General features: G+C 41.6%; 1 protein-coding gene across 1 annotated transcript in view; it reads right to left on the reverse strand.

The window, feature by feature from the left end:
- Positions 1-7,828: 7,828 nt before the first annotated feature.
- The window catches only part of FBXO32 (F-box protein 32), a 35,156-nt gene continuing 27,378 nt past the window's right edge, over positions 7,829-15,606 (reverse strand). Inside the window, exons 7-9 of the mRNA XM_079144249.1 lie at positions 13,133-13,315; positions 12,005-12,148; positions 7,829-11,616 (exon numbers count right to left, since the gene is read on the reverse strand). Of these exons, the coding sequence (XP_079000375.1) occupies positions 11,527-11,616; positions 12,005-12,148; positions 13,133-13,315 (417 nt within the window). The 3' untranslated portion in view covers positions 7,829-11,526. The remainder of the gene's footprint in view (positions 11,617-12,004; positions 12,149-13,132; positions 13,316-15,606) is intronic.

Genomic DNA, 15,606 nt, shown 5'->3' on the forward strand with positions numbered 1-15,606 from the left:
CTGATAGAAGAAAACTATTATACTCTTTTGTTTTAGTGGAAAAATAATAAATGTTCATGTGTTAAGTGTTACAGCAAAAAAAAAATACACATACGATTAAGTTAATGCAGAATAGTTTGTTTCATCAGAATGACAATTGACAACAGAAGTACTTTATAGAGACTGACTCCATAAGCTACTTTAAGACAACTTGCACCACTAAGTAAAAGATAACAGAACCATTCAGAGAAATGAAATTTAGTTGTTCCAAGCTTCAAAGAAATGTCAATTTTTGATTCCATTCAATGAGGAACAAAACTAATTGTATTTTTATTACTTTCATCTTGAAACTTTGCACATTTTAATCTGAGCCTTGCAGACTTTTCATGTGGAGTTTGAAGCTATTTTGGTTGCATTTCATTTTTAGAGAACTTCATGTGAAATTGGTAATTCAAATGCAGGTGTAGTTTTCTTTTAATGTCATGCTATTATTTAGGTAATAAGATATTACGTAATTGGCTTTAGATTTTTGTCATTTTTTCCCATGAGTTCCTGCTAGGTTTTATATTCTAGTAGTCAATGTATTTTCAGTGAAATGTAAAAATATTCCCTTTCTATTTGGCCAATATTAATTTCTTGAGATTTACTGCTTGTCACTTGAGTCCTATAACTGTCATACATCTCTGCTATAAGCAATATTTGATTTTTGAAATGTGTACACCATCTCTTCATATTTTCAAGAGGTAATTTTTACATTTCTGCATTTTAAAAAGTTTGGTCATAATCCTAGATGCATGCTTCTAGTTCAGTACCTGCACATTTGACCTTTGTGAACAGAAATTTGCATGTATAATCTGTGCTTACTTGTAACTTTCTGGTTATTTACTGTTTATATCGTGGATTCAAGTTACTGAAGTGAATGCCAATAAAAAAATTTTAAAAAATATATTGTATCCATCTACGACTTAAAAATATTTTTTAAAAAAGGGCTGAGGATATTGCTCAGTGGTTAAGGCCTCTGGGTTCGATTTCTGGTATAAAAAAAAAAAAGTCTTCTGATGAGCTGGTTGGAGACCACTGGTTTAAATAATAAGCATAGACTTGAATTGTGGGGGCCATTGATTTAATTATCATACTTTACACACAGCAAAGCTGCGTGGTTGTGGTTTTTTCCATCCCTAGAGCAGGTAAGGCAAAACAGGAAATGAAAAGTGGATCTAGTAAACAATAACAACAAATGCTTTCATAAAGCTTACTCTGTGTCAAGCGCACCTCTGACCACATGGAATGTATCTAGTCATGTAAAACCCATCAGCTCAATTACTCCTTATAGCAAGTCCAGGCTACAGACCCTCTGGTCATACCCATTTTGCAGATGAGGGGAAAGGCATATTAAGGTTTGTAGCACATTGTTCAACACAGCTGGGAAGTGACCATGGACTTCACAGCCTGTGCGCTTGACCACAGTGCTGTGCCACCTCTCCCAAGGAAGCCCGGCTCCTCAGAATAATTTTGAAATTAAAAAAAGCTAAATGGTAAAATATAATAAAAATGATTGAATACAAATTTCAAAAATGTAGGAAGTAGGGCTGGGGATATAGCTCAGTTGATAGCAGTGCTTTCCGCCAAAGCACAAGGCCCTGGCTTCAATCCCCAGCACTGCCAAAAACAAACAAACAAACAAACAAAAATGCAGGAAGGGGAAGCCACACAAACACTTTTTTATGTGAGTCAAGAAGGATTCTTTTGCTGTGCTCTTTGGCATCTGCCCACATGACTTCTCAGGATGTGGTCACTGGCCACATGCCTCTTATAGCCACTAGATTCCACTCTCCCTCTGGGTTTTCTCCTCCCCCCTCAGCCTTCTGAAGCCACCTTTAGGCTTTCTTTGCCCTTGTTCTTTTTCAGGGATCACACACACACACATACACACAAACACACACATGTGTATCTATTTCTCTACAGGGAGAGTATCTCTCTTATATATTTTATTCCTTAAGGTATTTTATGACTTAGAATAAAATTCCTTACAGTAAAACTTTATTCCTTAACATAAATACACATATACATCCCCCCATATATATTTATACTTAATGTTAAGAAATTGGCTCACGAAATTGTGGGATTGGCAAGTCCAAAATATGCATGTAGGCTGATAGGCTGGAGACCCAAGGAAGAGCTAATGTCACAGTTTCAAGTCTAAAGGCAGTCTGAGGACAGAATTCTTTCTTTGGGGGACCTCAGTCTTTTAAGGCCTTTGACTGATTGGATGAGGCCCAATCACATTTTAGAGGGCGGTCTGCTTTACTCAAGGTCTACTGATTTAAATGGTAATCATCTAAAAAAATTCCTTCATTGCCACATCTGAACTGATGTTTGATCAAACAATTGGGTACCTTGGCTTACCCAAGTTGACCCCAGACTGTTACAGATCTGCTGGAAGGGGGTTTGGGCTTGTGTTAATATCCTACAATACAGGTGAGGCTCTGGCACTGGGACCCCAGGGGACATAGAGAGCTTCAGTTTCCTATAGGAGGAAAATCTGTCCAATTTCAGAGTGCTCACTGCCCTAGGACACCTGTCAACACCAGTGGGTGGGCTTTGGGGGTAAGTCTGACTTCCAGTTTCCAAAGAAGAAACTTTGCTTACCGGGATTCAGGAAGAGTATGTTATGGGCTTGTCTGATCCCATGTTGCTCTCCTTTCTAGAAGTATGAACTCAGTTCTTCCTGTTTATCCTATTGAAACTCCTCTAGCACTTTTTTTTCTTTTTTTTCTTTTTTTTTTTTTTAGTTGGTACTGGAGACTGAACTCAGGGGCACTTAACCATTGAGCAACATCCCCAGCCCTTTTTTTTTTTTTTTTTTTTTTTTTTTTTTTAATTTTGAGACAGGATTTCACTGAGTTGCTTAGGACTTTGTTAAGTTGCTGAGGCTGGTTTTGAACTTGTGATCCTCCTGCCTCAGTCTCCTGAGTCACTGGGATTACAGGCATGTGCCAACATGCCTGGCTTCCTCTAGTACTTTGTACCTGACTCTGGACACTTGAAACTTTGGATCTTGTGTTGTAGCTGATCTACATTTTCTTGTCCCCACTTCCCACCATGTAGTCCCTTGAGGGTCAGGGCTGAGCTCACACTCCAGTGCCCAGGGCACTGCAGATCATGAGTAGCTCACTGGAGAAAATCTACAAAGCTGCTTCTCTGTGACGTTTCTTGGGCAGGAGCAGGATTGGTGTCATCCTCAATGAGGCCTATGTTAAACAGGAAGCTGAACAGAACATCTACCATGGACAGAGGCTGATTTCTGTTTAGCCTTTCAGTTCTGCGATCTAGGGTCCAAAAAAAAACCTTGCAGCTGAAAATTAGTCTGTGAATTAGTTGTGTCCAGTATTTTCTGGCAGAGCCTTGCCCAGCTTGGGGTGGGGGCCATGCAGCTGAAGAGTGAAAATTTTTTTGTCAGGGTGGGAGGGAAGGGCACTAGGAAGAACTGATAGGTGAAAGCTCTCTACGTGAACTGCTGGACGTGTACTAGGAAATCTGCGAGAAGCTGTGTTAGTTTCCTGTCACTTCTGGAACAAATTGCTACACATTTTTAAAATAGCACAAAATCATTATTTTGGAGTTCAGAAGGCTGGGTCTGATATGGTATCAAAGGTCCATGTCAGGATGTCAGCAGGGCTATGTTCCCTTCTGCAGACTCTAGGGAGAATCCCTTTCTGTGCCTTTCCCAGGTAGACCATGCTTGTATTCCTTGCTGGTGGTCTTCTTTCCCCTCCTTCAAAGCCAGCAATGGTGTAGGGTCCTTCCCACTATATCATACTGACTTCCTCTGTCTCCCTCTTTTTCTTCTTCTTCTTTTTTTTTTTTTTTTTTTTTTTTCTGTACCAGGGATTGAAACCAGGGGCCCTTAGCCACTGAGCCACATTCCCAGTCCTTTTTATTTTCTGTTTTGAGACAGGGTCTCCCTGAGTTGCTTAGGGCCTCACTAAGCTGCTGAGGCTGGTTCTGAACGTGCGATCTTCTTGCCTCAGCCTCCCCAGTTGCTAGGATTACAGGATTACAGGTGTGTGCCACCATGCTTGACCTCCCTCTTCACTTTTAAGGACCTTATCATTACGTTGAACTCACATTGATAGTCCAGAATCGTCTTTCCATTTTAAGGTGCTTAGCTTAATCACATCTGAAAATTTTCCTTAGCCATGTAACAACATAGGTTTCAGGGATTGGGATATGGATATCCTTCAGGAGCCATTGAATACCATACCTACCACAGTAGCCTTATGATTTCCATTTCAGATAAGTAATTAGTATAACATATGACTTTAAACTGAAAGACAATAATTTGTAAGCTTGTCTGAGCAGGTATTTAAAGTGATTTTAAAAGCAAATGTACTAGATTTATAATTGAAGTGCTTAAAATTCAAATATAGTAGATTTATAATTGCAGCTTTAAAATGTTTAAAATAATTTTTATCAAGTGTGTAAAAGAGACATTTTTTAAGAGGGACTTTGTTCCATTTGAGTTTATTAACAGTAATAAAAAGTCCCTCTCATTTTGAATTAAAGTGTTCTAGATTTGTAAATTGAATATCAAGATTTATTAGTTGAATTTAAAGGAAACTAATGAAACTATGTCTCTATATTCATTACTTTATCAATGAACAAGAATTTTAAACCAAGAAGCTATAAATAATTCTGTCTATGTACATCCTTATGCCGATTCTTATTCTGGTTCAGGATAAGTATGTGGTCCTAAGACTTACATAGGTTTTATGAATGAATGTTTGGGTTTATTAACTCATTCAACTCTAACACTATGCTAGATACTATGCCATCTCCACAGATAAGACTACAGTGACAACGCCCAGGAGCAGATAGTGCCATGGGAGACGAGATTTACTCTGGGGAGACTTCCGTGAAGAAGGGTCCCTAAGGAGCAACAAGTGCTAACCAGACAATTGTTGAAGGAAGAACATTTTAGATGGACAGCCTGAGCAAGGAAGACAGCATATTTATGAAATAGTGAGATTTTTTGTGATCCTGGTGGAGTTTAAAAAATTATCTCTAATTGCTCTCATGTATATTTTATGTCATTTTCTGATGGTGAATTAGTGGCAAGATTAGGGCGTGTTCCAGTTAGTCATCCACAGGCAAGGGACCTGAGTAAATCATGGCCAGCTGAAAAGAGTGCATTCCTAACCCTATGCTTTGACTCTTCTTGCTTGGGGAATAAAAAGGATGGTTCATGTTTGTTGAACTCACATTACGTGCTTGGCTCCAGGCTCTCTACACATATTAGTTTGCTTAATCTCCCAATCATAGAGATAGTGACTCTTTTTAAAAAAACATTTTTTTTGTAGATGACACAATACCTTTGTATTATTTATTTTTTTAATGTGGTGCTGAGGAGCGAACCCAGAGCCTCGCATGTACTAGGCAAGCGCTCTACCACTGAGTCACAACCCCAGCCCGAGACAGTGACTCTTACTGTCACTATTGTAGAGTTGAGGAGACTGAGACAGAGGGGTTAAGTAAGGTGACAGAGGTCACTACAAGTGGCAGGACCATAGTTTAAGCCTTGTGCAAACTGTCCCCTTTTTCTGGAATGTTCTCGTTCTCATTCTTCTGTGGCTGCCTCCTTACCTCTTGGGTCACAGCTTCAGCATCATTTTCTCAGATAGATCCCCCTGCTCAGCCTGCCTTAAGCAGGTTGCCCTTGTTTTTTTGCACCTGAGCCCTAGTTTACTCTCTCTCTCTCTTTTTTTTTTTTTTTTTTTTTTCCAGTACTGGGGATTGAACCCAGGGACTTGTGCTTGTGAGGCAAGCACCCTACCAACTGAGCTATATCCCCAGCCCCTAGTTTACTCTCTTAATAACACTTATTACAAATTATTTTTACTTACTTGCCTTTTTTTTGTTGTTGTTGTTCAGACTAGAGTCTAAATTCCATGAAGACAGGGATGTTTCTGTCTTGTTCATCACCCTACTCCTGCTGCTTCAGACAGGTCAAGCATACAGTAGCTGTTTCATGAATGTCCATTGGTGACACTGATTTCAAAATTCACTATTCCCAAGTCATCCCACTATACAAACAGTGCATGGAAATATACCATTCAAGCACAAGGCTGTATTATGGGCTCTGATTGGTATTCAGCAACAGGATTATTTTTCAATGTATTCCCAGAAACTTTACAACAATGGTACCAAGATTCTGGGAGAAGGAATAGAAGTCTCAATAGGCAAAAGATAAACCCATCTGTTATGATAAAAAGCCAACTGGAATTGACACACACCAAAAACACACCATTGTGTGTTGTTGGAAAACATTTATTGCATTAGAGTGTCAAAAATTTTTACAAAAATATGCCACTGTCTGGTACAAACAACTATAAAAAAAATCAGTTCATCATGCAAGAGAAGTGCAAATAATTTACACAGAAGGACTCAGCTCACACAATTTTAAATAAACATCTTTGCATGTACTTGGTCTAACTTACACTTTAAATTCAACCCACTTAACTATTTTTCACTGAAAAAAAAAGTACATTAAAGCTTCTAGGCTTAGGACATGGACTATCATATACACCCCCTTCAGCCAGGGTGATTGGCACACGGTAGGTTAAAGATGGCGCCAAAGTTTCCCAAGCGTAGAGCAGGGTTTGGAGCCTTCTGTTTAACAGATATGTGCATCATAAATTAAACAAACTGTATCTATATTCAAAGATAGAAAAGTCATGTTCAAACTCCAGAAGTAATGTAGCTGATAGAGTTTCAAGGAGTTCTTAGTTTTGGAGCAGTCATCCATTGTTGGCCAAATGGAGCAGGACTCAAGTTTTGAGAGGTTTTTCCAGGAAGCTTTGTTTGCTGAGTTCAAGGACACTTTGAAAAAGGCCTCGCATACAAAGTCACAAATATCATGGTCCCTTGCTCCTTCCTTGCTGCCTCATGGAATAGACCACTTGCTTAGTGAAGAGGAGGATTAACAGACAGTGAACTTCCCCCCTGGGCTGGAAACTCCATGTAACTTGCAGCTGGTACTAGAGGAGAGGAGATGGGATGGGTGCATTAAATGTACTTCTTAGTCTAAGGGGAGGGGAAAGAGTTGCTTGTTACCATCAGAACCTCAGTGTCTAGAGAACAAGCTGTGGCTCAGCCTTACGTTTTTATAAGGGTTATCTTTATAATAAAAATGTAAGTACCCAAGGGAAAAATAAATTTGTCAAAACATGCCACACACTTTATAGCAAGTAGGGTGTACTCACTAGAATTCTGTACTCATATGGGAGTTAGAAGTCTGCATAAGTATTAAGTGGCTCCTTAACTTTTCCAATAAGAATCAGAAACTTAAAAAGTTTGGAAGACTTAATGTCCAGTTGCCCATCACGCAGCGGTCTCCAGGACCTTCCACAGTGAGGGTCTTGAGAAGAATGACGTTAAGTGTCATGTGTCTCCAGTCATACCACAAGTGATTGGGACAGGAGGCGGGATATTGATCAGGCCCCCGGTTTCCATTCAGCTGAGGCACAGCCCCTAAATATCCTGGACATACTTTCTCATCTTGAAAGCTTTCAGATTCCCCCCGCTGACAACCCTTTCAGGTCTGAAGTCTAGGGCCAGAATTTCCTTCATCTGGGAACCACAAAGATTTTACCCTCTGTTAGAAAACACTGAGTTTTAAAGGAATTATGACTTTGTTTGTTGAAGTTGGTAAGGACCCCCAGTTTATCAAAAAGCAATGTCTTTGCATTTGCCTAGAGGTTCAGGGTGTTTCTGAGGTCTGTTTAAGCACTAATAGGATTTCAGGCCAGCATCCAGTCAGAAGAGATGGTTCACAGACTCAGATAGTTGGAAAGAGATTAAAAAAAAAACCAAAAACCCAACAACAACAGATGTCAACATAGAAAATTATGATAGAGTTTAGTTTAAAAAATGCACACATAAAATTACAGTTAAAAAATTCACACATAAAATATAGAGTGTTTGCAAATCAAGACGTTATTGCCTGGCAGAAAAAATATAAACTCAGGTGCATATTTTATAATAAACATTGTGTTGAATGCTAAGAACGATACACCGTTGAACATCTCTTGCAAGGATTTATCTCCTTGTAAATCACACCACTTGCTTAGACAAATGAAATTCCAAGCTCTTTCTCTTCTCCCATATAAAACCAAAAGAAACAAGGAGGCTGTGTTAACAGCAAGTTTTCTAAGTCCAGAAAGATGAGAACTGGCAATAACATAATATACACCCATTATCTTACTTCACAGTTGCAAGTAGAACCCATTCTTACATTGAGATTTTTGCAGTTTAAACCCGGCCACCTAAAATTATCTCCTCCAAGCCACCCCAATATGAAATTGGTCATGACTAACCAAGGATCATCTTGGGGATGTTTTTACCTTATAACTTTTGTTTTTTTGCTAACTGCCCTCCCATTCAACCGATTCATCTGACCAAAGTAACAGTGTTGCATAATGATGTAATCTAGTTTAAAATGTCAGTAGACATATTTATCTGGATCTTGCCATAAAATGAGCACTCCTCAACTTCACTTTTTCTCCTTTCCACAAACGTTGGCCCCTTTCTCTTGGGAGGCTTTAGATTTACTGCCTGTGAACCTTTGATTTGGACCAAATCATAGTATCCCTATGGATGTGCTCAGAACCTTTCCTTTATTGGAAGTCTGAATTGCTTCAAAACAAACATCAATTTGTAGTTCTGCTTTATAGTGTGTATGTGTGTGGGGGGGGGGGCGGGGACAGGTAGGCACAGTAAAGAGGGTATAGCAGTTTATCTCTTTCAGAAATTTCCATCTCCGTGCCCCTTCTTGCTGTTACACCAGCAGTTCTGAGACAGGGATTCTTTGTGTTTATTTTTTGGGTCAGTTTGTCCTGGGTGGGTTTGTCAACAGGGAGCCTATTAGTGTCTTGGGAGCAAGAATTTTCTTCTAAACTCACTATACTTACATGCAGTGCTCTGGCCATGCCTAATAGAAACCATGTGGTCTAACACAGTCTGCCTGCTCTCCTCCTTCCACTGTCCCCACAAAAACCACAGCATCAAAGATACACCATTTCTATCCCTTCCCCCTCCCTCTCTACCTGCCAATTCTTTCCTTATTCTCCACTTCCAATGAAAGAGATCCATAAATGTTGGTTTCTTTTTTTTTTCATCCTTAAAAAAGGACATCCAACTGTCACACACCATGTCCAGTAACACCAAAGTGCATGGGCAGAGTCCACAGGCACCATCTTGGTAAATAATATACAAAACAATGACTCTACCTGTTGGGGTGGCGGTCATTATGCACAAATGTCGATTGTTGCCTGGGGTCTGATGTACAATGAGCCTGGTTTACTAGTTTTGTGCTAATAATCCAAAGCAGCCAATGTTCCTAGGATTGCAAACCTGAAAGTGGCAAGAACTTTCCCTTTCTTTGGTCAACATGATGGAGCAGAGGTCATGATTGGTGGGAAGATGGAAGACCATGAACCCCTAAACCTGAAGCTGACAAAGTTTCCAGAACTTTCCATAGCAATGGCATACTCGGATCCACCTTTAAGGAAGGTAAGATATTTCAGCGAACCTGAATATTATGGAAGAAGTAGTGTTTTATTTAATAGTCTGGGCCCTCCATTCTCCATGTAAAACTGATATGGGAGAGAAAAACAAACCAGAAAACCCTCTTAGTTATTACAATGGTTTGTGGCCCTCTAAAGCTCAACCTGATACAGCATAATCTTTTTCATTCATGTTTGATTTTTCTCATTAGGGAAAATTTAAATTCAATTCATTCATTTTTTTCTTTTGGGGGGAGATGATAATTAAAGAAATATTGAGAAAGCCTGGTGCAAGTATAAGCATTATGAAGTGGGGAGCGTTGGATAGTTGCCTACAGAGTGCTGATATGTGGTTTGAGTGTTGTTGAAGGACAGGCACGGAGAGGTGTTGAATCACTGCTGTCCCTTGCCTTGTTTCTGTACTTGCTTAGCCACCTCTTTCTCTTCCAAGGGTCACCCCAAGGGACAACCCTCAAAGGTACACTGTTCCCCAATGTGAATGTGAGTCAAATTCCTATTTCTGTTTCAGTTATTTGCCAAGGGCATGCAGGGTGGCAACTTTGGGGGTGGGGAGGAAGCAAATACAACTGCAAATATAAGTACATTGTTGTAGAAAAGCAACTTTCTATAAAAAGTAAAAAAAAAAAAAAAAAAAAAAAAATTCCCCACCCTCTTCCAGGAATATCTATCTGACAATTAACTCATGAGGTCCTGAGATTTCCTTTCTTCCACAGTGACCTGCTGATACCTGCCTTGCAAAATCCCATGGGATCTTGGTTTTAACTCTCTTCATTTTAACTCTTCAGCCCTGAAGTCAGTTTAAGATGAACTCATCTCCCTATTTGGCTGGAACTCCAGGCTTTATTTTTAATGACACTTGCACAAAGCCCTAGTTTAGGTTGTCTCAAGGTTGACGTTGGACTTAAGAAAGCTCAATTTATCACCGTGACGATGGGAAGAGCAACTGGCAAAATGCTTCATTGACTGATAGGTAAAACCTGTCTCTCAAGCCCCAGTACTCGTATGTCAGTTCACAGACATACACTTATCCAGGAAGGTACCCAAGGAAGCCCAGACAAGCCCAGAAGTTAAGCCAGAAGAAGGAAGTCTTCATAGCTACAGTGCCTGAATCTCTCTTTTCTGGGGTATGGTTTCTACTGGGACTGTTCTTGATTGGCCTTCTCTTTCCCCAGTGAACTACAGTATGGAAGGAAAAAAGGCACATGTACTTTGAGATTGTTCTTGGAAGGAGGGGACTCCAAAGAGGGCCCAGTTTGCCTAAAAAGGAAGTGTGAAACAAGAAGAGGCTTGCTTCCAACATCCTTTCCATTTTAAATCACTTTTTATAGTGATGAAAAAACTTACAAGAAACACAGACACTGCCTACTGGATAATGCACGTTGTCAGAGATCACGCTTTATGCTTTTAGAGGTAGACCATTGTGTGGTGTCTCGTAGGGTAAGGCCTATGCCCACCAGGTTTCAGGGGTGGCGCTTCTTTGCCTTTTCAAAACAAACTCAATTAAAACCAAAGCCCAAGGATTTCTTATATGTAGTTTTTCTTCTTTCTTCCTCTTTTCATTTCTTTTTTCTTTTTTTGTTAAACAGATTTTCACATTGTAAAAGAGCATTCTATCTTGCATTTGAGTCTTGCCTTTTTCTTCTTAGGGAACTATCAAGGAGTTTCCATGAATATCAAGAGAATTCCATTTTCATGGCCGACATAGAATGCTTGCCTTTAGAGTCTTGCTGGCAAATTGTTAGAAAAAAGTTTATTTACAGTACTGCTTTTCCAGACCAGTTCCATGTGAAGTTCACATTCTTAAATTCTCATCAGCAACTGCAGCTCTCCCCTCCAAGGTCCTCTCAAGGACTAATCTGAGAAGTCTCAGGCCAACGTTTAAAATGTACACTATTTACAAATGGAGTGTCCAAACTGTGTCCCCAGCCATCCAGTCAGCATGGGCCCTCTGAAGTGCTGGGATTCAGAACTTGAACAAGTTGATAAAGTCCTGGGGTGAAAGTGGAATGGAGCAGCTCTCTGGGTTGTTAGCCGTGCACGGATGGTCAGTGCCCTGCGAGGAAACATGGTGGTTAGTTTCGAGTTCCCAGAGGCATCTCCTTGAGTTTTGGCACCATGAGGCATTGCCCAACCTCCAAACAACAATTCTCTCTCAAGAATGCCACAGCACTGCAGAGAAACAGAGCTGTGTGCTGACCCGTGTATTCCCCTGTGCACACAGAGATGGAAGAATTTGGAGCTGTGTGGTTACAGAGAAAAATAAACATAAGGAGGTGAAGGAAATGAGGGTCTAGGAAAGTTTCTTCTCCTTCCCCAGGTGCTGGATCAGTTTTTCCCTCCCTTGGATCTGGGGCTTGAGATAGGAAATGACCTCGAGCTGCTGGTGCTATTGGCTCTCAGGGACTAGGCTAGGGGAGTAGCAGGGTCTCTGAAACACATACCTTCCAGGATAGAATGTGACAGTGTTTGCAAAGCTGCAGGGTGTCCCCATACTGCTCTTTCCTGGGGTAACATCGAACAAGCTTAAAATACATCTTCTTCCAATCCAGCTGCCCTTTGTCTGACAAAATTAATCGCTTGCGGATCTAAAAGGCAAACGAATAAAAGTAATTGCAGGAGAATTGGTCAAGAGGATGGTTTGTGGTTTTCTGGTTCTGAAAAGTTCTGATCCCACCCTCTTTTTCTTTTTCATCTTTCTCCTATAATAGCCGGAAGGGAAGAATTGCCAAGATAGAAAGAAGTGTCTTCAAAGCTTCCCTCAATTTCACAGTAGCTTTTAACCTATCTTTGAAAGATATCGGTGGTTGGTAACAACTTACTAGTGACCTCTACTCAATTGCATGTGGTCCATTCATTCTTAAAGTTAGGTCACTTTCATAAGTCACTTCAACCTGTTCTCTGCTCTAGGCTTGAGTGATTATTTCCGGGGATGTACAGTAACTCTTGGCTGCATGGCTCTTTTAGATTTAAATATTAGTGGCTTCATGAGCAGAACTTGTTGAACTCACAATTCTATATAAAGAAATTAGAAAAACCAACTCGACACAGCATGATGAGAGGGAAGAGGCACACAGTTGGCATCTGAAGGCCCAAGTTCAAGTTGAGTTGCCTCAACCAGAGAGCTTGCTAATATGGCTGTGCCATGTAGCCATTTGTGACCTCAGTCTCTTCATCTGTTTAAAGGGGGCATGGTGCTATCTATTCTTTACTGGATTGTGAGGATAAATGGAAATATCTGTAAAAGCACTTGATCTGTAAGGTATAAGTGTATTGTTTTTAGAAGGAAAGGATGTAAGCCCATTTATGGAGTTTTTAAACAAGTTATAAAATGTAATTTCGTTAAGAATGTGTGCGTGTGTGTTTCCCATTAAAACTACCTGGGGAAAAAAAAAAAAAAGAAAAGTACTTCACCCCCTCATTTAGAGACTCCTTAGATTGAAGTTTTACAGTCAAACCAGACAGCCTGAGAAGTGGGGCATCCATGCTTTTTGCTAGAGAAGGACGCCAAGGAAGATGAAGGTCGGGCAGAGGAAGGCCATCTGTGAGGCAGCCCGGTGAGTGCCACTGACCTGCCTCTCGGAGAAGTGGTACTGGCAGAGCTTCTTCCACAGCAGCCGGTCCTCGCTAAGCACGTGCAGGTCGGGGGCTGCCTGGCCCAGGCTGACGAGGTCACGCCCGTCGCTCAGCCTCTGCATGATGTTCAGTTGTAAGCATAAAGGCAGGTCGGTGAAGGTGAGGCCTTTGAAGGCAGGCTGCAGAGAGGATGACAACAAGCTTGGGGTCAGAGAGCAGCCATTCTCCAGGTGACACCCTCCAAGGATGCGAGAATCCCTTCATCTGCCACCCTGAAGCTGGTTTATTGGTCAGAGGTCAAAAAGTAATTCTCCCCATCCTATGTGCAGAACAGGACCCACGGCCAAGACTCACAAAGAGAAGCCTGGAGTGGCTGGGGCTGATGGAACCAGAGGAATTCTCCTGAGTTTCACAGAGCTCTCTAGTTTTACCCTAAGAGAATCTCTAAATAGCACAGGTTGAATTCTAGGGCTTCATTCAATTCAGGTTCAGTCATAAGGTGTGCTACCTTCCTGCGCGCCTCACGGGCATGGAGGGGGAGCCCCAACCTGCTAGCTGGCCTCCTGGCTCCCTGCCCCCCCCCCCCCCGCCCCATGACCTTGGCACCTCCACACAGCTTACTCACTGGCACCCAACACACCTTGCCCACCTGCATGCAGTGCCCTCCCCCTCCTCGGCCCTCTCCTGTCCTTCAGGTGCAATTCAAACCCATTTCCTTTGAATGCCTTTCTTGCATTTGTGATTCCCTCTGGCCTTATTTACTGTGACTCCCCAGAGCGTCTAGGAGCTCTTTCAGACCTTTCTTGCAACACCTCTTATTTGTTATGTGACACAACTCTTCTTCTTCTTTTTTGGTACCAGGGATTGAACCCAGCAGCACTCAACCACCGAGCCACATACCCAGCCCGTTTTATTTTTTATTTTGAGATAGGGTCTCACCCAGTTGCTTAGGGCCTCCTTAGTTGCTGAGGCTGGCTGACATAATTCTTCTAAAAGAAATGCTAAGTGGAACATTCTGCTAGAACTTAAGCTCCAAAAAGGCAGGAATTTTTATCTAGTTTCATTATTGTGTCTCTAGGGTCCAGAAGAGTGCTTGGTGCTTAGTAGGCACTCAGTGTCAGTGGGATGAATGAAACCCAAAGAGCTAAACAGGCAAAAAAGAACACTACAAGGAGCCTGCGCTGGTCTGTGTGTATGTGTGTGTGTGCGTGTGTGTATGTATGCGTATGAATGCATCTGTGTGTGTGTGCTTATTTGTATGTGTATGTGCTCACATGCATGTGCATATGTGTATGCATGTGCGTCCATTTGTGTATGTGTGTTCATATGTGTATATGCATGTGTTTGTATATGTGTGTGTGCACACACACTTTGGAAATGGCTGGTGTAGAACCCATTGGCCTAGGCTCCACCATCTTTTGAGGCAGTTCTATTCAAACCTGGGGTTCCATTGAACATGTTGAAAACTGCTGTTCTGTGGATAATACACTGGCAATGAATCAGGAGCCCTTTACTGTTTGAAATTTTGAGGAGCTCAGGATACCGCACACAGACCCATAGCTTGAAGGCAGGGACTAATTTTGTACTCCTTGCAGACTGACCCTGCACAAACAAACCTTCTTGGTGCTTACTGTGAACTGGTCCTGGAGCTGCTGCAATGAGCTCTACAGGCTGGTGAGACTCATAAGCAAACTATTCTGGAGCAATACGTTAGATGCCATGGCAGAGGAAGCACAGAGTTCCAAGGAATAATCTGGCATGGCAGGTCCTTAGTAGTGCCCTGATATTTCAGATGCTGCCATTCAGAAAAGAAGGTGACAACCCCCGGGATTAGTCACTCATCTTTGCCTACTACTTCTGGGTGAGCTCTCAAGTTTGGACTACTTGTTTTTAGTTCAATGTACTGTCACCTCTGAGAAGTCACAGCAGACAAAACAAACAAAAGAAAGGGTGGAAACTTTTTCCCTAGCACAGGGAAAATACCCTTGGGAATGGGTATTATTTTTCTTCCTCATGTTTTTAGGGCGTGAACTTCTGTAGGAAGCACATCAAAGCCCAAATATATAGAGGATCCTGAGGGTCACACAGTCTCAGTGATTGCCTCCCATGTCCCCTGCGAGGCAGGACAGGCATGTAGTGGGAAGGTGGACAGTGGCAAGGAACCTTAGAAGGGGACTATCAAGAAGAACAGATGTAACATGGGGGAACATTGGATGGACAAGCTGCAAATCTGGATCCAGGTACCCTTGGAATGTCTGGCCCCTTCTTGGGGTCCAAAGTGGTCAGGTTTTGAAGACTCTGAAGATCCCTCCAGCTCTAATAATCTCAGACTTGGAGGGACTTCAGCCTCCTGTTTCATCAGAAGTGTCTATGACTTGGCAACTTTTATTGCTCAGTTCCACCCCAGGCTGCTGGGCTGAACTTTCAATTATTTGCAACATTCAGGACTTCACGGGACTGCAGAAGGCCC

Source organism: Sciurus vulgaris, assembly GCF_902686455.1.
Source record: "Sciurus vulgaris genome assembly, chromosome: 1".
Taxonomy (NCBI): Eukaryota; Metazoa; Chordata; class Mammalia; order Rodentia; family Sciuridae; genus Sciurus; species Sciurus vulgaris.